Here is a 24,960-nt window from a genome sequence, read left to right as displayed (position 1 = left end):
TGCTCTGACTTTCTTCGGAAGTGTTCAGGTTTGTGAACCCTGCAAGCTCATGTTTTTCCCACCTGTGTGAAGGTTAAAAACTCTGTTTGCTCTGCTGCTGAAGCTGCGCCTTTTACACTTTCAGTTTCTCTAATTCCTCTCAGCTGTTAATATTTTATTGAACTAGACGCAAACTACATGAATTACAAATCGAGCTAAAACATTTTTCCCCTTGTGGTGCATAAATATTCCCACCCTTTAGAAATGTTGGTCCAGTGATACATGATAAACAATGTGCATTATGAAATATAGGCATCCAGTAAAACAGCTGTGTTTAATTTTAAAAACTGTGAGAAACTGAGTTTAATCATACTTTTATTCAGTGTCCTACAAAATTAATGACACTGAAAATAGGGGAAAAAAAATAATAATAAAATAGCTGGGACTGATCAGTGTTTACTGGGTGTGTCCTCTGTTACGACCCACACCAGTACTGCTGGCATCAACTTCCAGCTTGAAGGGTTTTCCAAATTAGGGGCAAACACTGATCAGACCCAGCTAGTGAACACGTGTGTATGAGGACACACCCAGTAAACACTGATCAGTCCCAGCTAGTGAACACGTGTGTGTGAGGACACACCCAGTAAACGCTGATCAGTCCCAGCTAGTGAACACGTGTGTATGAGGACACACCCAGTAAACGCTGATCAGTCCCAGCTAGTGAACACGTGTGTATGAGGACACACCCAGTAAACACTGATCAGTCCCAGCTAGTGAACACGTGTGTGTGAGGACACACCCAGTAAACACTGATCAGTCCCAGCTAGTGAACACGTGTGTGTGAGGACACACCCAGTAAACACTGATCAGACACAGCTAGTGAACACGTGTGTGTGAGGACACACCCAGTAAACACTGATCAGTCCCAGCTAGTGAACACGTGTGTGTGAGGACACACCCAGTAAACACTGATCAGTCCCAGCTAGTGAACACGTGTGTGTGAGGACACACCCAGTAAACACTGATCAGACACAGCTAGTGAACACGTGTGTGTGAGGACACACCCAGTAAACACTGATCAGTCCCAGCTAGTGAACACGTGTGTGTGTGAGGACACACCCAGTAAACACTGATCAGTCCCAGCTAGTGAACACGTGTGTGTGAGGACACACCCAGTAAACACTGATCAGACACAGCTAGTGAACACGTGTGTGTGAGGACACACCCAGTAAACACTGATCAGTCCCAGCTAGTGAACACGTGTGTGAGGACACACCCAGTAAACGCTGATCAGTCCCAGCTAGTGAACACGTGTGTATGAGGACACACCCAGTAAACACTGATCAGTCCCAGCTAGTGAACACGTGTGTGTGAGGACACACCCAGTAAACACTGATCAGTCCCAGCTAGTGAACACGTGTGTATGAGGACACACCCAGTAAACACTGATCAGTCCCAGCTAGTGAACACGTGTGTGTGAGGACACACCCAGTAAACACTGATCAGTCCCAGCTAGTGAACACGTGTGTGTGTGTGAGGACACACCCAGTAAACACTGATCAGTCCCAGCTAGTGAACACGTGTGTATGAGGACACACCCAGTAAACTCTGATCAGTCCCAGCTAGTGAACACGTGTGTATGAGGACACACCCAGTAAACGCTGATCAGTCCCAGCTAGTGAACACGTGTGTGTATGAGGACACACCCAGTAAACACTGATCAGTCCCAGCTAGTGAACACGTGTGTGTGAGGACACACCCAGTAAACACTGATCAGTCCCAGCTGGTGAACACGTGTGTGTGAGGACACACCCAGTAAACACTGATCAGTCCCAGCTAGTGAACACGTGTGTGTGAGGACACACCCAGTAAACACTGATCAGTCCCAGCTAGTGAACACGTGTGTGTGAGGACACACCCAGTAAACACTGATCAGACCCAGCTAGTGAACACGTGTGTGTGAGGACACACCCAGTAAACACTGATCAGTCCCAGCTAGTGAACACGTGTGTATGAGGACACACCCAGTAAACACTGATCAGTCCCAGCTAGTGAACACGTGTGTGTGAGGACACACCCAGTAAACACAGATCAGTCCCAGCTAGTGAACACGTGTGTGTGAGGACACACCCAGTAAACACTGATCAGTCCCAGCTAGTGAACACGTGTGTGTGAGGACACACCCAGTAAACACTGATCAGTCCCAGCTAGTGAACACGTGTGTGTGAGGACACACCCAGTAAACACTGATCAGTCCCAGCTAGTGAACACGTGTGTGTATGAGGACACACCCAGTAAACACTGATCAGTCCCAGCTAGTGAACACGTGTGTGTGAGGACACACCCAGTAAACACAGATCAGTCCCAGCTAGTGAACACGTGTGTATGAGGACACACCCAGTAAACGCTGATCAGTCCCAGCTAGTGAACACGTGTGTATGAGGACACACCCAGTAAACACTGATCAGTCCCAGCTGGTGAACACGTGTGTGTGTGAGGACACACCCAGTAAACGCTGATCAGTCCCAGCTGGTGAACACGTGTGTGTGAGGACACACCCAGTAAACACTGATCAGTCCCAGCTAGTGAACACGTGTGTGTGAGGACACACCCAGTAAACACTGATCAGACCCAGCTAGTGAACACGTGTGTGTGAGGACACACCCAGTAAACACTGATCAGTCCCAGCTAGTGAACACGTGTGTGTGAGGACACACCCAGTAAACACTGATCAGTCCCAGCTAGTGAACACGTGTGTGTGAGGACACACCCAGTAAACACAGATCAGTCCCAGCTAGTGAACACGTGTGTATGAGGACACACCCAGTAAACGCTGATCAGTCCCAGCTAGTGAACACGTGTGTGTGAGGACACACCCAGTAAACACAGATCAGTCCCAGCTAGTGAACACGTGTGTATGAGGACACACCCAGTAAACACTGATCAGTCCCAGCTAGTGAACACGTGTGTGTGTGAGGACACACCCAGTAAACACTGATCACACCCAGTGAATCACAACAGACAGGTGGGAAAAACACGAACATTATGAAACTGCAGAGAGTGTGAGCTCATGAAGGTGGTTTTATCTTCACACAGCGCTCACAGACGTTATCTCCATGTTACATACGCTGAGGCCTTAACACAGCTGGAGTAAAAATGTTAGTATTGATGTTCCAATAGCTCTCTACTGAGATTCTGGAAACAGCTGATCTCATGTTACATATATATTCTACTGTTTTGATTATTAAACTTTTTTTTTTAAATTCTTTTAAACATTTGTTTTCCTTTTCACTGCTAATTTTTAGACATTAAATAAAAGTATTACCAAATTAAAAGGTTTATTTTTAAATGCAGCGTTGTTTTGCTGTAAATTTCCTACCAAACCTACATTTCCTGCTGCATGCCGTGTATCGCACAATCATGTTTTAATATTTTTGTGTATTTCCCACCTCTACTATTTGCTCATGTTTGAGTTAGCCGATAGCAGCGATCTTCTTTCTAACATTTGCCTATTTATTATGTTCTGCAGTTGATGATGTGTAATCTAGAAATACCAGATTTATTTGTATAAGTCAAAAGAATACAGAAATAAAGTTCTGGCGCTGAGGTGTCCGAATGATTGGAATAAACTTCCTCTAGATGTCCGAGCAGCTGAGACACTGGTAGTCTTCAACCAACGTCTAAAGACTTAAAAGCACTTCTGTAAGTCATGCCGCATTTGCAAAAATGGCATAAATGTAAATGTACATTAATTTTGTCTGTGTTCTGGATAGAAATTATAGAATAACGTAAATATGTAAATAGGTCATTTGTGGTGCCTTGACTAAAGATGGCTTCAGAAAGTGACATCAGAAAATCCTCCTTTGCTGATTTATTACGTTCTGCAGTTGATGATGTGTATAATACTTGTTTGTATAAGTCAAAGGGATACAGGAATAAACAGACGTTTTCAGAAGAATACAGGAATAAACAGATGCAGAAAAACACAAATATACTTGTATGTTTTTATTTTGGGAAATAACTTTTGCTGGGGCTTTTTACTAGGAACATCAGAAAATATTTAAAACATTTATCCTTTAATGTAATGTTATACTTTACTCTGTCTTTATTCAAATGTAGATTAAGTCTGCAGCTGCTTCATTATTGCATCTGTAAAAGAAGCAGAATTTGTCCTGCAGGATTCCAGTGGGTTTCTGTTCTTAGAGGTATGAATCTCTCTGGATAAGAGTCTCTGCTAAACACTAGAAATGTAAATCAGTCAGATACCTCCTGACCTCCACTGTGGGTTCAGCACTGGCACTTTGGACCTGCTGAGTTTTATTAAAGCCAACACAAGATTTCAGACTGTGATGTTATTTCACCTGTGCTGTGAGATCACATCTGATATAAACCCAGACTGGCCAGATTTCACTCCATTCAATTTTATTTATATAGTGATTTTTAACGATAGACATTGTGCTAAAGCAGCTTTACAGAAATGCAGGTCTGGTTTTAGATCCTTAATGAACAAGCCAGAAGAGGCAGCGGGGGGAGAGGAAACAAAAACGAGGGCAGGCCTACTTATTCGGCTATGTAAACAATCGTTTAAACCACCACTTCCGAGCATCTTTCTCACCAAGCCAGATCTATGACACACAAAATGGATGAGTTGGAGCTACAAATCACAGCAAATCGTCTCGTTCGGGATTGCTGCGTGATGGTAATGTGAATGAACCAAAACGTGGCTTCACGCGCTAATTCCCGATGCTGCGATTCAGCTAGCAGGACGACAATCCACTGGCAGGACAGAAACAAAGACTCGGGTAAGAGCAGAAGAGGGGGACTTTGCATCTTTGTGCACAATGATTGGTAAAATCATAGACAGGTACTGGTCCCCTGACTTAGAAATGCTGACGGTTATTTGTAAACCATTTTATTTACCAAGAGAGCTAACAGCAGTGATAGTGACTGCTGTGTACACTCCAGCAGACGCTAATGCTAATCACTACCGTAAATAAACACCAACGAACTCATCCAGACGGAGTGTACATCATAGCGGGTGATTTTGTGCCTGAAAACAATACTACCTAATTTCACCCAATATGATAAGTGTGCAACCAGAAGGAAAAATACACTGGACCATGTGTACTCCAACATAAAGAATGCCTACAGGGCTGCACCTCTCCCCCACCTAGGACAGTCAGGTCACTGTTCACTGCTCCTTCTCCCTGCATACACCCCGCTGAGGAGGAAAACAAAGCCAGTCATAAAGATCATAAAAACTTGGCCTGAGGGAGCTCTCTCTCAACTGCAGGACTGTTTGAAATGTACAGCCTGGGAGGTTTTTGAACAGCAGGACCTGGAGCAATACACAGAAACTGTATTGTTTTATATTAAAAACTGCACGGACAATGTCACTGTCGACAAAAAGATCCAGAAAAACTGGATAACAAGTGGATGACAAGTGAGGTCCAGTCACTGCTCAAAGACCCAAGAAGAGTGTGGCAGGGAATTCAGAGCATCACCAATTACAAGAACAATAACCACAGCACCATCTATGCTGATGCCTCACTGGCTGAGGAACTTAACCATTTCTTTGCCTGCTTTGAGGTCACTGGGGCCAGTGCAAATTCAATGCCACCACCAACCTCTAGCACCTGCCATCTCACCCTACAGGAATGGGAGGAGAGACAAGTGCTCAAAACCGTAAAGACAAGAAAGGATGCTGGCCCTGACGGAGTATCTGACAAGGTACAGATTCCTGGGTGTCCACATATCTGATGACCTCTCTTGGTCTGCTAACACCTTAGCAATCATCAAAAAGGCACAGCAACGGCTACACTTCCTCAGAGTGCACAGAAAAAACAACCTGGAGTGCAAGCTGCTGGTGGCCTTTTACCACTCCACCATCGAAAGCATGGTAGTATACAGCATTTTGGCGTGGTACTCCAGTTTACATTTACAGCATTTAGCAGACACCCTTATCCAGAACGATTTACACTTACATCTCATTTTTTTTTATACAACTGAACAGTTGAGGGTTAAGGGCCTTGCTCAAGGGCCCAGCAGTGGCAGCTTGATGGTGCTGGGGATTGAACTCATGACCTTCCAATCAGTAGTCCAACATCTTAACCACTGAGCTACCACTGCCCCTCCAGTTGCACTGCAGCAGACAAGAGCCCTCCAAAGGATAATCAACACAGCCCAAAAAATCACTGGCTGCTCACTACCCTTGCTGGAAGCTATTGCCTGCTCCCGTTATCTCATTAGGGCCAAAAACATCATCAAGGACACATCACACCCAGGCCACCACCTGTTTGATCTACTGCCCTCGGACAGGCGGTACAGATCCTTAAGAACAAGGACCACAGTTTTTTCCCTAATGCTATCAGGACTATAAACCCACAAATTCACTAAACGTTAACTGTCAATGTACAGTACTACCTCTGATCACTGTGTCCAACTCCAGTGACTTATTTCTCTACTTTTGTCTACACTTGCTGTTTATATCATATGTAGAATGTCAGTGTGCAATACTATCACCTGATCACTTTATTTATCAGGACTCTAAACTCTCAATGCACTAAATGTAGAATGTAAATGTGCAATTACTGTCTCTGCTCACTTACTCAACTACTGTTCAATGTGCAATATTATGACTTAGTCACCTGCAGTATATACTTTATACTATACTGAATACTTGGAGTTTATTGGTAAGGAACATCAAAAACCCTGCTTTCGGTTGGAGATCACAAGCTTAAGTCCCCACAGTGCCACAGCCGTTCGTGGCCGAGAGTACAAGAGGGCTAAACTGGCTGTGCTCTCTGGGTGGGAGGGGCATACTCTCTCTCCCCTGTCAATCACAGTGACACTAGCCTATTGTAGCGCTTTCCTCCGAGTTCCTGGGTGCCTGTGTGGAATTTCACTATATTTATCCTAAATTTCCCCATTGGGATGAATAACGAATATCTATCTATCTATCTATCTATCTATCTATCTATCTATCTATCTAACTAACTAGCCTCATGTTTGTCAGTGCTAGAAAATTTCCAAATTAGTGTCCGTCACTTGAGAAGGCAACTGAGAAATCTGCAGCTACACCGCCGTGGACACTGCAGTGATCCTGAAAGGGTGATCAGTCTCATTACCAGCCAATCTGAGGGACCGGGGAATCTCCGTGGTTACCGCATGACGCTTGAGAGATGTTGCCTAAACCATTTTCAGCTCACAAGAAGAATGAATTTTCAATGAATTTTGAGATAACTGAGGTAGCTGAAATCTGAGACGTGCTAACTGAGCTAATCTGAGGTAACTGAGAAAATCTGAGGTAAAATCTGAGGTAAAATCTGAGGTAACCATCAGTCTGAAAGAGCTGAGTACATATAATATGAAAAAATGTCATTCACTCTAAATCCAATGTTTTTTTTTTAATTATTTGTGACTGTTTAATTAATCTGTGGCCATATTTAAAATTGTAATAATACAGAGTGAAAATGTTTATACACTTGTTTTTAAAACTCTTCAGAATGAAGTTCCAGTTTGCATTTATAGCAGAGTGCTGCAGGTTAAAGGCGTCTCCTGATTGGTTCCCTGGTTGCTAAGGGACACAGTTTCCCTAGTAACATAGACTGTTTTTTTTTATCTAAATTTGTGTGGCAGTAAAATAACGCTATTAGCACACCTGTATCGAAATATTTATGAAGTGTAAACAGGTATAAATTACCTGAGGTTATCGTTAACATTATGATTAAAGATTCACACAAAGCATGTGTTCGTTATAAACTGTGTAACTGAGGGATACAGTGTGGATTTAATGTGTAATGTCACAGACAGGCCAGTAGGGGTCAGTGTTGTCTTTAATTTACCTGCTGCTGAGGTCTTTATTCTGGAGTTCAGTAGATAAACACGACTACACTGAGGAGAGACATGTAGCTACTGTAAATGGCAATAAAGTGAACTGTTAAAGTGTTATTTAAATAAAAGATGCATTAGTGACTACAGAGAGATATTTCATTAAATAAATAACAAATAATAAGCCATAAAGAAAGAGAATATTTATATGGAACAAGAAGTGATGAAGAAGTGATATTAATATCTGAAAGGAATAAACTGTAAGACTGGCAGCTGAAGTCACTGGAGTCTGAACCACACAGATCATTACACATCAGGAGTAACGGTACCGACGCGCACCACGCGGGACTATACGGGAGTAACGGTACCGACACACACCACGCGGGACTATACGGGAGTAACGGTACCGACGAGCACCACGCAGGACTATAAGGGAGTAACGGAACCGACGCGCACCACGCAGGACTATACAGGAGTAACGGTACCGACGAGCACCACGCAGGACTATAAGGGAGTAACGGTACTGACGCGCACCACGCGGGACTATACGGGAGTAACGGTACCGACGCGCACCACGCGGGACTATACGGGAGTAACGGTACCGACGCGCACCACGCGGGACTATACGGGAGTAACGGTACCGACGCGCACCACGCGGGACTATACGGGAGTGACGGTACCGACTCGCAACACGCGGGACTATACGGGAGTAAGGGTACCGGCACGCACCACGCAGGACTATAAGGGAGTGACGGAACCGACGCGCACCACGCAGGACTATACGGGAGTAACGGTACCGACGCGCACCACGCGGGACTATACGGGAGTAACGGTACCGACACGCACCACGCGGGACTATACGGGAGTAACGGTACCGACGCGCACCACGCGGGACTATACGGGAGTAACGGTACCGACGCGCACCACGCGGGACTATACGGGAGTAACGGTACCGACTCGCAACACGCGGGACTATACGGGAGTAAGGGTACCGGCGCGCACCACGCGGGACTATACGGGAGTAACGGTACCGACGCGCACCACGCGGGACTATACGGGAGTAAGGGTACCGACTTGCAACACGCGGGACTATACGGGAGTAACGGTACCGACGCGCACCACGCGGGACTATACGGGAGTAACGGTACCGACTCGCAACACGCGGGACTATACGGGAGTAAGGGTACCGGCACGCACCACGCGGGACTATACGGGAGTAACGGTACCGAAGCACACCACGCGGGACTATACGGGAGTAACGGTACCGAAGCGCACCACGCGGGACTATACGGGAGTAAGGGTACCGACGCGCACCACGCGGAACTATACCGGAGTAACGGTACCGACGCGCACCACGCGGGACTATACGGGAGTAAGAGTACCGACGCGCACCACGCGGGACTATACGGGAGTAACGGTACCGAAGCACACCACGCGGGACTATACGGGAGTAACGGTACCGAAGCGCACCACGCGGGACTATACGGGAGTAAGGGTACCGACGCGCACCACGCGGAACTATACCGGAGTAACGGTACCGACGCGCACCACGCGGGACTATACGGGAGTAAGAGTACCGACGCGCACCACGCGGGACTATACGGGAGTAACGGTACCGAAGCGCACCACGCGGGACTATACAGGAGTAAGGGTACCGACGCGCACCACGCAGGACTATACGGGAGTAACGGTACCGAAGCGCACCACGCGGGACTATACAGGAGTAAGGGTACCGAAGCGCACCACGCAGGACTGTACAGGAGTAAGGGTATACACTATACACTATACAATGACACGCTCTCTCACGTGCATTCAGCCCAAACCACTGGCCTGCTTCAAGGGCGACTGCACTGTCTGGATGTAGGAGACTGCTACAGGTGGAAGATTGCTTCAGGTGTCATCATGCAGGTGCGCGTTTGCAAAGTTTTTTGAATCTGATTTTATTTTTGCGTGCATGCAGTTTTCTGGGCTTTGTGCATATGCACACTTTCACCCTGGCATCCACACAAAGTTTTAGAAATGAGGCCCCAGATCCTGTAAATTTATTATTGACATCATTAAAGGAACAAATAATCTGCAAATTCTCTTTGTTGCTGAATTATTTTCTATTTTGCGTCGTCGTGTATCGCTGTAGTTTAGGATTGAGGGGGTTTGTTGCTGAATTATTTTCTATTTTGCGTCGTCGTGTATCGCTGTAGTTTAGGACTGTGGGGGTTTTGTTGCTAGTTGAAGTTCTGATTGCTTTTGACTGCAGGTTCAGCAGCAGGTTCGTGTTCGGCAGATGTTTGTTTTGTCTCCTTTGCTCTGAAGTTTGAAGAAAACACAAAGAGAAGGGAAATAGGACATTACTCCATCGTCACCTGAAGAACAGGTAAGCAGTTGTGATTTTAGTAGCACCTCGGTGTGTTGTTGGTCTTAAACTGGATTTTTAAATGAACGATGATCTGTCTTCATGTAAATTAGGTTTAATGTCATGTTAACTAATATTAACTAACATATTCACTAACGTACAGTATTGATCCACAGGAGCAAGAGACACAGTACAGCACTGATACTTTCCAAGCAGCGCCGCCGGTGTCCTGCGCATCATTCCAGGTAACATCTATTGCATTTCAGCCCACATTAAGAACTGCTAACTCTACTCAAAACATGCTAACCCTAGCTAACTAGCACCAGTAATTCATCTTGCAAATAATAAGGTGAACTAAAACTGAAATTGAACAAGATGTGGGTTTGTTTGTCTTTAGTTATCCTTAATTCATTCCTCATTATCTCCATCACTTACCACTGTCCTGTTTCCTCTTTTCCTGCTCTTCTTGTTTTCTCTTGCGCTTCTGGCTGCCAGGTAGGTACAGTATGTCCTCTTCATCTTCAGGAGTTAAAGCTCGTGCGACTCGAGTGTGAAGGGGTGGTGCAGAAGCATAAACAAGTCACAAACGAGACAGTGCCCCTAAAGGGAGTTGCTGAGATGTTGCTGCACATTATTTTAAGATGTAAATTTCTGATGATTTAAAAGATCAGCCCTCAGGGGCCTCTCAGAATGCGGGGCAGCAGGTAATTGCTGGCCTTGCCTGCTCTGTAGATACGCCTCTGCGTGCATGGATATTGCTACATAACAACACTGCAACTATTTTGTTTACTTTATTACGGTAACTAGATCAGAAAATATGTATAAACCCAGATAGCAAACTGACATAGAAGCAACACAGAATCGATGTCTCTCTCTGTCGGCATGGAAACAGCGTTGATCTGTGACGTTGATCCAACATCTTTTTGCTTATCGAAGTCGTGTTGAACCAGCGTCGTACACGCCACTGAAAACAAACGCAGAAGCGATGTCATTGGTTTGCTTAATGTACGCTGAAACGACTTTACACCATCAACGCATTTTCTAATTGTTTTTAAACTCGCAAACACTCAAATAAATAAATAGATAAATCAGCTGATATATATATAGTAATTTTTTAAACACACATCACATTCTGTTACTCACTGTTTTACAAATACATCTTTAGAATAAACTTTCTACAGTATATAAATCTTAAGACTAAATAGCCAAATATAGAAAAATGCCTTCACACCCATGCATTCACAAATAGATTAATAAAAATAAATTATACGCTAATATCACTAGTCTCAAAGTTACAAATTAAAAGAGAAAGTTTACCCCAAAATGAAACTTGTCATAATATACACACTCTTATTTTGTTCCAAACCTGTTTGACTTTTATATGGAGATGTAAGGCAGAACGTTAAGAGCCTCAGTCACCATTCACTATCACTGCCTCTTTCTTCTATAAAATACATGAATGGTGAGGAATGGTGTTCCACAAAACAAACACATACAGGTGTGGAACAACATTAGTGTCAGTAGATCACAGGATTTTTAAACTATACCTTACACAGTAAACACTTTATAAATAAATGTTACCCTTGAAAACAGAGCACAGAGAAATATAGTAGATAAATTATTTTCCTTTGCAGTTAACATTTATTTCTGAAGTAAGGCAAGTTCTTTGCTCTTGCAGTATTCAGTTGGTCCCTTTGTTATGTTTCTATACACCTGAAGAGAACTTGGTGGTAGTCAGCCATCTACACAATGCAGAGAGAAGTCTGGTGTGGTGTAGACAGGACTGGAATAGACGTCTATCCACGCTGACACGTTAAGGCCAACATCTGTAAGCTCTCGATGTCTTTAACTGGGGCTCCCAGAAAACCTGCAATAAAAATCCTCCAGTTCAGAAACAGTGAAACCGATTCCAGAGCATCTCATCTTGTAGCAGGAGCGTTCCCATAACTGCACCTCTATGATACCTGTAAACTCCAACAAAGGCTCTGAATAAAACATGGCATTTTGGGATTACATGTAATTTTCATAAAAGAGAAATGATGTAAAATATAAATATAGCAACATTTTAAAGAAGAAAAAGTAAATATATTACTTCGCCTGTAACGTGTGAAAATATTTTAAGTCATTTTGCTTCAGCAGTAGGCTAATTCATGTGCATCAGTAAGTGCACAGGCAACATGTTTGTCTTATTTCCACTGAGATCTGTTCTGATGGTGTTATTCCTCACCATGTAGGTTTCATCCACGCATTTACAAATCCTCTCTGCTGAGATACAAAAGCTTACAAAGGTGTAAAATTGTAATCAGTGTTCTACATGGGAAAGCCTTTAGCATTCAGTGCTGTGCTGTGGCTCTGCTGAGGAGTTCCTCCCTAAAAGAAAAAGACATCAGACGTGTTAACCATCGCAGCCTCGTCATGGAGCTTCTGAGGAAGGCTTTAACAGAGTTCTGTGCCTCATTTCCACTCGAAATCACCTCACTGCCTTAAAGTCTAACAAATAATACAGTTAGAAAGTGATAAATGTCAAGTTTATCGTGCTGAAGTTGCCAGTTTAAATAACTAAAACGGTTGTAAAGTTTACCTCAGAGTTAGCTGCTGCTTTAGCTCACGCGCGCAAACACGACGATAAATTACACAATTATGAAGCGTTATAAAAGCTTCACAGTATAAACCATTACAACTCTAACATGATATTTAACATTACACAGTGAAACCACTGTATTAAAGCGGCGAACAAAATATATATTTTCGCTTAACTTTACCTCAGCGTGAAGCGGCAGTTGGCCGTTACGATCCAAATGACGCGCATGCGCAGAACTCAGAATAGCTGCTTTGTGTTGGTCCTGATAAAGCGAGCGAACAGTGAGTGTTGCTTCAACATTGGAAACTAACTGATGACTGATACTGACCTGTACAACTGAACATACACATGAATCCACCTCTCTTTGCTATCTGGTGCTCACACACATAATCTAGGTAATACAGTACGTTTTACAAATGTTAGGAACAGTCTGATAAACATAAATATTACTTTATATAGTACTAAATATTTAGTTTCGTAGATCTGTATAAACTGAAAGAAAGAAATGAAGTGTAAACTGGCGTTATGAGAGATTACTGACACAGAAAAGAAGCTTTGCGATTAATTCATTATTTACTTCTTATTTGTAAAAGTTAAACTCATAACTTTGATATAGTTTTGTAAGCTGTATTTATTTGCAGTTGGAATTTGAATTCAGGTTTCAGAACTGGCCTTAGTCACGACTCTTGCTTTAGGTAGTCACGTGACATTAGCACCTTCCTTCTTAGGCTGTAGGTCAGGGGTTCAAACACTTTTCTGGCAAACGACCCCAAATGGACATTATGAATTTTCTGTGACGCCAAGCCTTGACCGCCCTAATTTTTTTAATTACCACTTTACCCTCACTGTCCACTTTATTAGGAACACCTGTACAAGTGCACATTTATGCAGTTATCTAATCACACCATCACACCCATATGTGGTTCATCCCCAAACTTGGGAAATACACAATTGTATAGAATGTCTTTGTGTATTGTAGCATTACAGTTTCCCTTCACTGGATGTAAGAGGCCCAAACCTGTTCCAGCATGACAATGCCCCTGTGCACTGTTACGTCCCGTAATATTGTGGGAGGTTTGTCTTTTTCTATCTGCCTTGTTTTGACTGTTACCACTTTTAGATCCTGTGATTGGACAACCGACCGGTCGATCTTCCCTGTCAACGTGATGACGACACCCATCTCTGAACCAATCAGGCACCCCCAGTCTACTATAAGGACTCGGAAATGACACAAGACGGGAGAGTGTGTTTCTCCTTTGCTGATAGTTCTCGCTTGTTTGTCACGCTGTCCATCCTTTTCGAGTTTCTGGTGCAATTATGATTTGTTAGTTTATCTTGAGTTATTTCTGATCGCTCCCTTTACTCTACATGTTGTATTTACTCGCCTCTGATTTGACTCTGGCTGTTTGCCCGATTGTGCTGTGATCTGATTCCCTTTCTCTCTTTAAGAGTTGATGGTTGGATTTATCTCTTGACTCATAGTGTTGAGATGAGGTTAGTATGTCACGTGACCTACACAAAGCAACATGTAGAATATCGCTTGTATAAAAACACTAGGATAGGAGCGGGAGCTAATGCTTGTATTTATGTTTTGTTAGTGAGAGTAGTTAGTTGGCGTTTACGCCGAAGTTTTGTGGACATAATTCCTCACTAAAGTTTTTCTGATAAGCATTTTCGGTTTCTGTTTGATTCATTACTCCACACATCTCATTCCTTTAGTAACAGACAGCCTCCCCGATTCTAAAAACATCTTTAATTTCTTTTTCATTAATTTATTCTTTGTGTTCACTTCCTACATCCCTGGACGCTAATTTTGACAACAACAACCAAATAGAAAGTCGTAGCATACATGCTCATGTCAAGTAACTTTAGCAGTTTTACACACTCTCAGTACTGTTTGACTTTATAGCATGCAGCTGTGGATCAGCAGTGAGGAGGTGTTTCCTCTCAGTCTGGTTCCTCTCAAGGTTTCTTCCTCATGTCATTTCAGAGAGTCTTTTCTTGCCACCATTGCCTCTGACTTTCTCATTAGGGATCTAAATCTATATCTGGATTTCTGTAAAGCTGCTTTGTGACAGTGTCCATTGTTAAAAGCGCTATATAAATGAAATAAAATTTAATTGAATTTAAAAGAGGAGTGAAATCTTGCTGCTGCATTTGTGTTTGTTGTATACTGGGTTACGAGGACCAGTCCAAAATCTTTGCAAAACTAAAGTGCACATACAAGCAAATGTACATTATATATATATATACATATAAGTATATGTAGATTTTCCTGGAACTTATTTGAACTCTTGGTAAGTAATTAATCTCTTGGATTAATATATGTATGTGTGTGTGTAATAAATATATATATATATATATATAAAACGTAGAGAGAGAGAGAGAGCAAGCAAGCAGAACATAGACTCTGAACAGGCAGGGTTAGTGCAAACAAACATGTATTTATTTAGTGGAGTTGTGATGGGGAATGGTGGTGCTGGTGGAGGGAGAGTGGGTGTGGCTGGCTTTCTGGACTGTGGGCTGCAGTGAGGAATGGGACAGGAGGGTCGCTATATATATGTAGCTATATATAGGGTCGCGGTGGCACGGGGTCGGGAGGCGTCCCGGAAGCGTGGTGGTTGTAGACTCGCGGCAGAGTTCTCAGGAAAAAATCCACGGTGACTTCTCGGCTACTTTCGTAGCGGTGAGCTGGTTGCAGCGAGTGTTTCGTGATGCAGAGCAGGGCTCTGGGGGTGGTTTTGGGATTGTAGGTCCACTTGTGGAACTCTGCCACCGTGTTGGAGGAGGAGAGACCACACCGCACCAGGATTTCTTCTTTGAGGATGTCATAATCAGCAGTCGACCCTGGTGCAAGGGCGTAGTAGGCCAGCTGGGCCTCTCCAGTGAGGAATGGTGCAAGCGCTTGGGCCCAGTCCCATTTATGCCATCCTTCATGGGTGGTGATCCACTCAAACATGTGGAGGTAGGTCTTCAGCATTATTTTAGAATCCTAACATTTATGATTATTTTAGTTTGTCCAGTTACTTTTGAGCCTGTGAAAATGGAGGGACTCCATTAAAAAATGGCTGTAATTCCTAAATGGTTAATGCAGTATTTTTGTTAAACCCCAAGCTGAAAGTCTACACTTCAATCACATCTTGATTGCTTCATTTCAAATCCCTTGTGGCGGTGTACAGAAGTAAAATTACAAAATTGTGTCACTGTCCAAATACTTATGGATCTGACTGTATACAAAACTAGACCTAGATCTATAAAAATAATTTCAGAACTCTAAAATAATCTTGAGGCAAACACAGTGCACAGAAATGCCTCAAGCAATAGATGTTGCAGCCAGGGACCCCTTTAAATATAAAATGAATGCAAAGCAGCTCCTCATCACAGATATTGTTTATGAACATTGTACTTTTTAAACACCCACCCAGGCCACCCCATACACCCACAACCAATTTTGAGACCGCTGACCATGCACTGTAAAGTCCACTCACTGACCAATTTATTAGGAACACTTGTACACCTGCTCATTAATTCAGGTGACAGGAACGCTCAAACAACCACTCAAATAATTCACTCAAATAACTCAAATAACCACTGTTTACATCCACAGTGAGCAGAAAAGCATCTCAGAACACAGTTTTAGAATGGGGTTGGTGAGTTTTAGAATTTGGTTGGTCAGTGTATCTCAGAAGAAAAGCATGAGTATCTGTTCTATACCTATAAATTAATCTTAGCTCCCCTTTTCTATCTAAACCATAACATCAGTCCTGCAGTTTACAGAAGCCACAACAACATGCAAATAAGATCATGAGCTACAACACGAAATCAAAGTGTGGCATTACTTTAGTGCAGGATTACTCTCTAAATGTTGAAATACTGACCTTCCCCTTTGTGACAAAAGCTTAACGTGTGTGTGTGTGTGTGTGTGTGTGTGTCATATAGGGCTGTGCAGTATGACATAATAATGTGATAAATGATGTCACAATATACTTTTCTATGATATATTGCGGATATCATCAGTATTTTTATAACAATTAAAAACTCATGGAGAATGGAAACAACAGTGGTAAATTTGTACTGAAGCTTTAAAACTGTAAAATGGTACAAATTTTGTTTATTTATTTATTTTTTGTCTCCGTATTTTCAGTGTCATTAATTTTGTAGGACACTGAATAAAAGTATGATTAAACTCAGTTTCTCACAGTTTTTAAAATTAAACACAGCTGTTTTACTGGATGCCTATATTTCATAATGCACATTGTTTATCATGTATCACTGGACCAACATTTCTAAAGGGTGGGAATATTTATGCACCACAAGGGGAAAAATGTGTTAGCTCGATTTGTAATTCATGTAGTTTGTGTCTAGTTCAATAAAATATTAACAGCGGAGAGGAATAAGCGCTAAATATATACGTGGACGGCGTCGTCGAGAGCGGTAAGACCTGCGGTGGCGGGGTCTGTGTTTACATCAATGATGCTTGGTGTCGTGATACTGTGGTAGTCTGCAGACACTGCTCTCCCCTTGTGGAGTTTATAATCGTCAAGTCCCGACCTGTCTACATTCCGAGGGAGTTCACAGTGATTCTGCTGGTCGCTGTTTACATTCCACCCAGCTCTAACAACAACGATAGAAACGAGGCACTCAGAAGCCATGGCTGACAGGAGAGGTCCATAACCTGCTGAAGGCACGAAATGCTGCCTTTAGGGCCGACGATGACGACGACCTGAGAACAGCTAGGGCCAACCTGTCCCGTGGCATCAAAAAGGCCAAAAGACAATACGCCAGGAGGATAACCCACAACTTTAAAGACAGCAGAGACACAAGGAGCCTGTGGCAGGGAATCCAAACCATCACTGACTACAAACCAACAATAATCTCTCTCTAAACATAGAGAAGACAAAGGAGATTGTTGTCGACTTTCGGAGAGCACACACTCAGCACCCTCCTCTGATCATCAACAGTGCTGCTGTGGAAAGGGTGAGCAGCACCAAGTTTCTGGGTGTGCACATAACAGAGGACCTCTCCTGGACCACCAACACTGCATCTCTGGCCATGAAAGCACAACAATGCCTCTATTTCCTCTGCAAAGTGAGAAGAGCCAGAGTCCCGACACCCATCATGTACTCATTCTACCGTGGCACCATTGAAAGTATCCTGACCAGCTGCATCACTGTGTGGTTTGGGAACAGCACTGCTCAAAACCAGAAGACACTGCAACGCATAATGAATGCAGCAGGAAAAATCATCAGTGCCACATTATCTTCCCTCACAGACATTTACAACACCCAGTTAACCCGGAAAGCACTCAGCATAGCGGGGGACCCCAAAAAGCACTCAGCATAGCGGGGGACCTCAGCATAGCGGGGGACCCCAAAAAGCACTCAGCATAGCGGGGGACCCCAAAAAGCACTCAGCATAGCGGGGGACCCCAAAAAGCACTCAGCATAGCGGGGGACCCCAAAAAGCACTCAGCATAGCGGGGGACCTCAGCATAGCGGGGGACCTCAGCAAATCACACAAATGCACAAGCCACTTTCACTACTGCTGCTCTCTCGTTTGCATTAAAATGTAAATATCTACACACTCACATGTGCCGTGAATGTCTATAGTGCACATATTTTATTTTACTTTTTTAATCATTTGTCTTGTTATGTTGGTTTCTCACACCATGGTTCTGAGGGAAACGAAATTTCAATCCTCTGTGTGTCCTGTACATATAGCAGAATTGACAATAAAGTTGACTTTGACTTTGACTTTAAAACAGACTGAGAAAAAACGCAACTTTAAAAAAAAACCCTGTAAAAGACTGATGCAGGCTGTTACAGATCACTAGCTGTGAGAGTGAAGTGCGCATGCGAGAATCGAATATGAAAGTGTAAAAGGTGAAGCTTCAGCGGCACGGAGCGGAGTGGAGCAAACTGAGTTTTCAACCTTCACACGGTGAGTTAATTACAGATATTATAACACACAAATGTTATATAAATATTACAGTTTAAGCGACTGAGATGAGTTTATGTGTTAATACAGAGCTGCACTTTTAATAAACTCGTCATGAAGAGTTTCTGTAAAATGGCCGCCGTGGAAAATAAATAAATAAATAAATAAATAAAACACCTGACAGTAAATAGTTCTGTAAATAGTTGTGTAGAAATACCGGATTGTTATTTTGAGTAGTGTTTAGTGTTTTTATTGTTTTTGCTAATAAACGCCAAAAGGTGGTGTATTTACTAGAGAAAATAGCGTTAATGTAGTGAGCTTGCTGTCTCAGGATAAACAACAGAAAGGCTCCTGACACTGCGAGTAATCTCACTGCTCCTCCTGAAAGCACGGTTAATGAAGCCGCACGTAAAAAGCAGCTTAACTTTCTACACAACGATCATTTTAATTAAATAAGTCACAAAACGAACAACAGCAATTGACAGTATCTATCAGTATACAGGCTAAAAGATTTATATAAATATGTGTGTGTATATATATACTTTTTAGAGTCATATATATATATATATATGAGACTCTAAAAAGTTTTAAGCCAGATAAAAATAAATTTACAAAAAAACCTTTTTTAAGGAACTATATTATTATTATTATTATTATTATTATTATTGTCTCTTTAAACTTCAATCGATATTCCCATTTTTTAGCCTGTATACTCACAGATACTATGAATTGTTGTGTGTTTGTTTTGTTACTGATCTATTTAAAATAATCGTTTTGTAGAAAGTTAAGGTGCTTTGGCTGTGTAGGAGCTGTGTGTGTGTGTGGTGTGTGTGTGTGTGTGGGTGGGTGTGTGTGTGTGTGTGTGCGCTTCAGCGCTTTCAGGAAGAACACCTGGTTTTTCACTTCCGGTTTTATTGCTGCTTTAGCTTTGTGGTTTTGTTGTGAAAAAAGTGAAAAAAGGCAACATTTATAAATTGATGTCTTTTTTATCTCTCAGACATTCTCCAGATGAGAGTGAAGCTACACTCTTTAAAAGCTTGCTTGATGGAGGAAATAATTTAATTTTCATCTTGGGAGAGTAAAAAAAGAAAAGTAAACAGCACTGGAATGATCTCATCACTCAGATTAAACAATTAGACTCAAAATACGCAACTAAGCCTTCATCTGAACTTTTTACAGAAAGAACAAGGCTGCAAACTGAGACTGACCGAATAACAACTGAACAAACGGAACGACTTCTTCAGTCTCGTTCTAAATTGTATTAGCGTTCAAATTCTCACACAAATCACCTTCTAATATAATAACGTACGTCTGTAAGGATGATGGTAAAGTCACAAAGGATGAATTAGAAATGAATTCAGTTTTTAAAACAATTCTATACTTCCTTATATTCGTCTGAAATTGAGCACGACCCATCCGAACTTGATTTTTTTCCCCCCAAATTCTTGTAGATGATGAAGCAGAACCAGAGAAGCCCCTAAACCTAGAAGAACTTAATTTGGCTCTTTTAAATATGCAAAACTCAAAAACCCCAGACCCTGATGGTTTCACAGTAGAATTTTTAAAAATGTTCAAGGAAAAACTAAAACCTCTTTTACTGGCAGTATGTGAGGAATCATTTCTTGTAGACCGTCTTCCACATACATTTTATCAAGCAGCAGTTTCAGTGCTACTTAAGAAAGGGAAAGATCTCCTTAACTGTGGATCGTTTTGGCCTGTGTCAAATTATAATATCTCTAGATGCTGAAAAAGCTTTTGATAGAGAGAAGTGGATCTTTTCAGCTGTTTAAAGAACTTCGATTTGGGCCCAAAGTTCTTATCATGGGTAAAATTTCTGTATGCTTTTCCCTCCTCATCTGTCATCACTAATAATATTAGTTCACAATTTCTTCCATTACACAGGGGAACTAGATAGGGAGGCCCCATGTGTCCCCACTTTTCACAGTAGCGATTGAACCTTTAGCTGTTTTGCTGAGATCAACATCAGTTATTCAGGGAATTATTAGAGGGACAGAGAGCGTAAATTATCATTATACGCAGATGACCTGCTCCTGTATATCTCAGATCCACATAATTCTCTTCCTCATGTTGTGGCTGTATTTGAGCGTTTCAGCACTATGTCAGGATATAATGTCAGTCTTTCCAAGAGTGAGCTATTTCCTATAAATCAAGCTGCAAAACTATCTTCCTTTTCTGCTTATCCATTTAAATTAGCCCCAGACAGTGTCACATATCTTGGTGTGGTTGTAGCAAGAAATATTTCTGAGTTATTTATTGTAAGGAAATTAGCTGTTTAGGTTAATCTGATGTATTCTCCACCAATATATGTAGGAGATTAACAGATCAGCTGAGAAGGGGAAATTTGTAAACTTGATATTTTAATAGCTGATCAACTATTCGTCCAGCGATAAGTTGAATTGAGTGTATTTATTAATTGTGTATGGTATATTACCTCCGTGGCCACCGGCAATAATATCCTAAATATAGTGAAACACTACATTAAGAGCACAGTAACAAGATCGGCAGTTTAAGGCAATAAATTTGAAGCACAGAGACACAAGACACTGGCCTTTAAAAATCAGACGAGACTTTATTACTATTCTAACAACACAGAAACTAATCTAACACACACACACACACACACGTAAACAGGGGTGAAAATGGCTTTGAAAAGAGAGTGAATGAAAGTCCGAGTTTCTAGCAGTTTCTCAGACCATGACCTGAACGAACCATCAACTTAGTTTAATTTAACATTTGCTTCGTTTAGAAGGGCTTTAAACTTGTATTAAATGCACCAGTTCAGCAAGAATCTGGAGGTACTATACTTGCGTTTTGCCAGGGATTCCCTCGTTGCGTTGTTGTTTGGAAGGAGTTTCCGGTGATGTTGATTGGTCGGCGGTCTGGTTGGCCTTATGTAGCGTCTCGAAAGACCAATGGGGCTGATAAACAGAGTGAGGCGTGAACCCGGCAGAGTCTCGTAGGCGGGTTGCAAAACTTTGATGAGTGGTTCACAACGGTGTGAAGGCGAGAGTTGGAGGCTTTGCAGGAACCAGTCTGGATGCGGAGTCTCGGAGCAAGCATGATCTCCTCGTGATGACGAGGGGCGAGAACTTCTTAAGCTCTTGGTTGATGAGACTTCCTTCAGATGTGGATGGAGACTCTCTTGAGCTGTTAGTTGAAGAGAACTCCTTGATGATGTTGGTAGAGGCTCCCTGAAGATGTTGATGGACTCTCTTACAGATGTGTTGGATGAGACCCTTGCAAAGATGTGTTGGATGAGACTCAGAGTTTCCTTTGTGTCAGGGGGTTTTAACCCTTTCCAGTTGGGCTGACCCCAAAGTGTTTGCTCCAATCAGCAGGATCTTGGGGCAGGGTGTAAACTGTATCCTCCTCCTCTGACACTAATTAACATTCTGGTCTCTGAGTTATGTGCTTTGCAAACTTTGCATAAGGTTAAGTTAGAACTTTGGTAAGGAATTTGGTAACATGCATGTAATACATCATACTCAACTTCACGTTATACCAACCCTTAGGAAATTCAATAGTGATCACACACATACCAGACATGACATACCTGCTGTTATTGATACACAAACGAACACTATGATCCCTGGTAAATGATCAAAAAGCATCATAATGACCTGGTGGCTATAAGCATGACACACATACAGAATGACATTAAAAGAGGCAAGTTTTCAAACCATGGTGCATCATCTTAAAAGTCATTTTCCTTACAGGAGATGTAAAGTAGCCTTATGTAGTCTATTAAAGCTGGGTTCTGTGGAATGTGTGAAGGGTTGTGAACTTTGTGTTCCTGGGGAGAGGAGGGTCCTTGGGTGAGCAATCAGCAGGTTAATCAAGCAGTAATTAACTTGGGAAAAATAGTCCAGTTATTTCCTGTCAGCACGGCTCAGAGAGGTACTATCTTCAGTTTGTACATTAAACCTGCATCATTATTGTCCACTCCTAATAATGCACAGAGACTCTTGGCAACTAGATCTTAAAATTTGCGTGACTGACAAGGAGTGGCATGAGGCTAAATATAGGGTTCATGGGTCTTCTATTTATGCCAGACACAGTCTCTTGCAATTTGAAGTGGTACACAGACTTCATTTATCTAAGGCCAGGTTGGCAAATATATTCTCCTCGTATTGACCAAACTCAAGATGCATTCAATCCCCTGCTACACTTGCCCGTATGTTTTGGGTTTGTCTCAGGCAATTTGCTTTCTGGTCACTGATTTTTGAGTCTTATTCTAAGATTTAGTAAAAATGTTAGTCCAAACCCTCTAAAAGCCATCTTTGGTATTGTCAGTGAAAAGACCACTCTTTCAAACAGTGATATCAACCGCTATGCATCTTTTATTCTCTGCTGGTGAGGCAATTGATTCTGCTCAGATGGAAACAGGCTTCCCCTCTTTCCTTTAAACAGTGGGCTAGAAAAGTACTACAATTCTTAAGTCTGGAAAAATAAGACTAACAAAGAATGTGTCACTGAGATCTGTTTCTTCCACTGTATGTACATGCTCCTTTTGACTCTGTTTGACTCTTTTGACCCTTTGGAAAAGCATTGCTTGGCAAAATGATTCTGCCCTTTACATTTGGCACAGACTTTGCCGTAGGCTGGGCACTGCTTTGGTCGGTGTTTTCTGCCACATCTCTTACAGTTAAACAGTTCTTTCTCCTTTTGTTGTTTCACTTTACTCATTCCACATCTCTGCATCTTCTCTGTTACTGCAGCTACAGCTGAACTGTCACTTCCACTCGTCTTTGTGGTTTCATAAAAAGTTTTAACATGCTGAAGAGCAATCTCACTGGCATGACATATCCGCACAGCTTCATTCAAGGTAAGCTCTGTCTCTCTCAAGAGCCTCTCCCTCACTTTTTTATCATTGATGCCAAACACAATTTGGTCATGAATCATTGAATCTTGCAATTGTCCGAAATTGCATGTGCTTGCTTTCAACTTTAAATCTATTAAGAAACTGTTGCTGCAGACGAGAACAAAAAACATACCTTTCAAAAGTCTCATTTTCTTTCAGTGTGAGTCAAACTTCTCAATTACCACGTCGTATTTGCCTTTTTCTTCGGCCTGTTCAAACACGAGCGTGTTAAACACCTCTATAGATTGAGGTCCCGCGACGGTGAGTAGCAGTGCAATTTTACGTGCATCCGACGCTTCATCAAGGCCCACTGCTTGCAGGTAGAGCGTAAATCTTTGTTTAAATGTTCTCCATTCACAATCAATATTCCCCGTCCAGTTCACAGCGTCAGTCGGTTTAACACTATCCATGACCACTCTGGGTGGTGGTGATCACCACTCCTGGTACCATGTAATGTTTCTTGATCCAATAAAGAAACAGTGTCGTAACAAACTTATTTTTATTCTATTTTTCAGGACAGGAATAGAAGCCACCACACCACAGCTTGACTTCTGCTTCGTAAGCCACACACCCCACTGGTAAGTGTAACACTACTGACACCTAGTGGTTAGTTTAAGAACTTGCAAATACAAATACATTCTATCACTACACTCCGCTGTTAGAGCGTGTAGAGGTTTATAGGTCTGGTAATATAATATAATCAGTGATAATTAATCCAGAGCTGTTCTTGTTGTTAATGATGAGCTAACATTTTATCTAGTCTCAGTCTGGTGCACTGGTCTTTAGAGAGACAGTTTAGTAGGTAACAACAGGAGGAAATGACTTAAAATGTCAAAATGATATAAATACAGTTGTATAGATTTAGTGTGTAGTGTACTTCTGTCATGATCTACTGTTAATAACATCTGTAACAACATGGATAACACAACACTCATTATTACATATTATACACTGTGTGTGTGTGTGTGTGTGTGTGTGTGTGTTTGAGACAGAGAGAGCGCTACCATGGTGGGTGATTATCCTGATAGTGTTTGGGCTGCTGCTTGTTGTGCTGCTTGTGATAATCTGGTACCAGAGGAAACAAGTTCATTGCTGCCAAAGAGATGAAGTAAGTACCAGCGACGTGCAGCTCCGTGACATCAGAGATCACATGACTGTGTGCTGTAACCAGAATAAAATCCACAGCACATCACCCTGATTAGACGCCACTCAGTCACTGCATGCACACTTCCACAAAATAAATAGAATTATCACCTATAAATTACACTTTTACTGTCAGAATAGTTCCACGTTTAATTCAGTAATCTCACATGATCACTGAGAGAGAACAGTTAACTGTTTAAACATCAGATTATTAATAGTTTTAAATATTTATCTGAACACTCAGCATTACATACGATG

At 42.2% G+C, this 24,960-nt stretch overlaps 1 protein-coding gene and 1 long non-coding RNA gene across 8 annotated transcripts in view; both read left to right on the top strand.

Moving 5' to 3' along the window:
- LOC117597028 (uncharacterized) overlaps nt 1-24,960 on the top strand; it is a 60,978-nt gene that overhangs the window by 2,693 nt on the left and 33,325 nt on the right. The window contains exons 1-4 of one of the 7 annotated variants that reach the window (XR_008301646.1): nt 18,502-18,680; nt 23,417-23,523; nt 24,075-24,137; nt 24,552-24,667. The exons of 2 other annotated variants lie outside the window; for them this stretch is intronic. Coding sequence is in view for 1 of the 5 variants with exons in the window: in XM_053233578.1 (XP_053089553.1) it covers nt 24,552-24,667 (116 nt within the window). In the remaining 4 variants the exon portion in view is untranslated. Of the gene's footprint in view, nt 1-18,500; nt 18,681-23,416; nt 23,524-24,074; nt 24,138-24,551; nt 24,668-24,960 lie in introns of those variants that run through there. 4 more of the 7 variants (XR_008301648.1, XR_008301647.1, XR_008301649.1 and 1 more) reach the window with 4 other exon arrangements.
- Nucleotides 10,042-15,332, top strand: LOC128318183 (uncharacterized). The gene is made up of 3 exons (XR_008301653.1): nt 10,042-10,180; nt 10,336-10,404; nt 13,861-15,332. It is a non-coding gene; the product is annotated as an uncharacterized LOC128318183 (long non-coding RNA).

The sequence above is a fragment of the Pangasianodon hypophthalmus genome, chromosome 4 (genome assembly GCF_027358585.1).
Source record: "Pangasianodon hypophthalmus isolate fPanHyp1 chromosome 4, fPanHyp1.pri, whole genome shotgun sequence".
In the NCBI taxonomy this organism is placed as follows: Eukaryota; Metazoa; Chordata; class Actinopteri; order Siluriformes; family Pangasiidae; genus Pangasianodon; species Pangasianodon hypophthalmus.
Note: the sequence above shows the minus strand (reverse complement) of the source record. Positions and strands in the feature narration are given on the sequence as shown.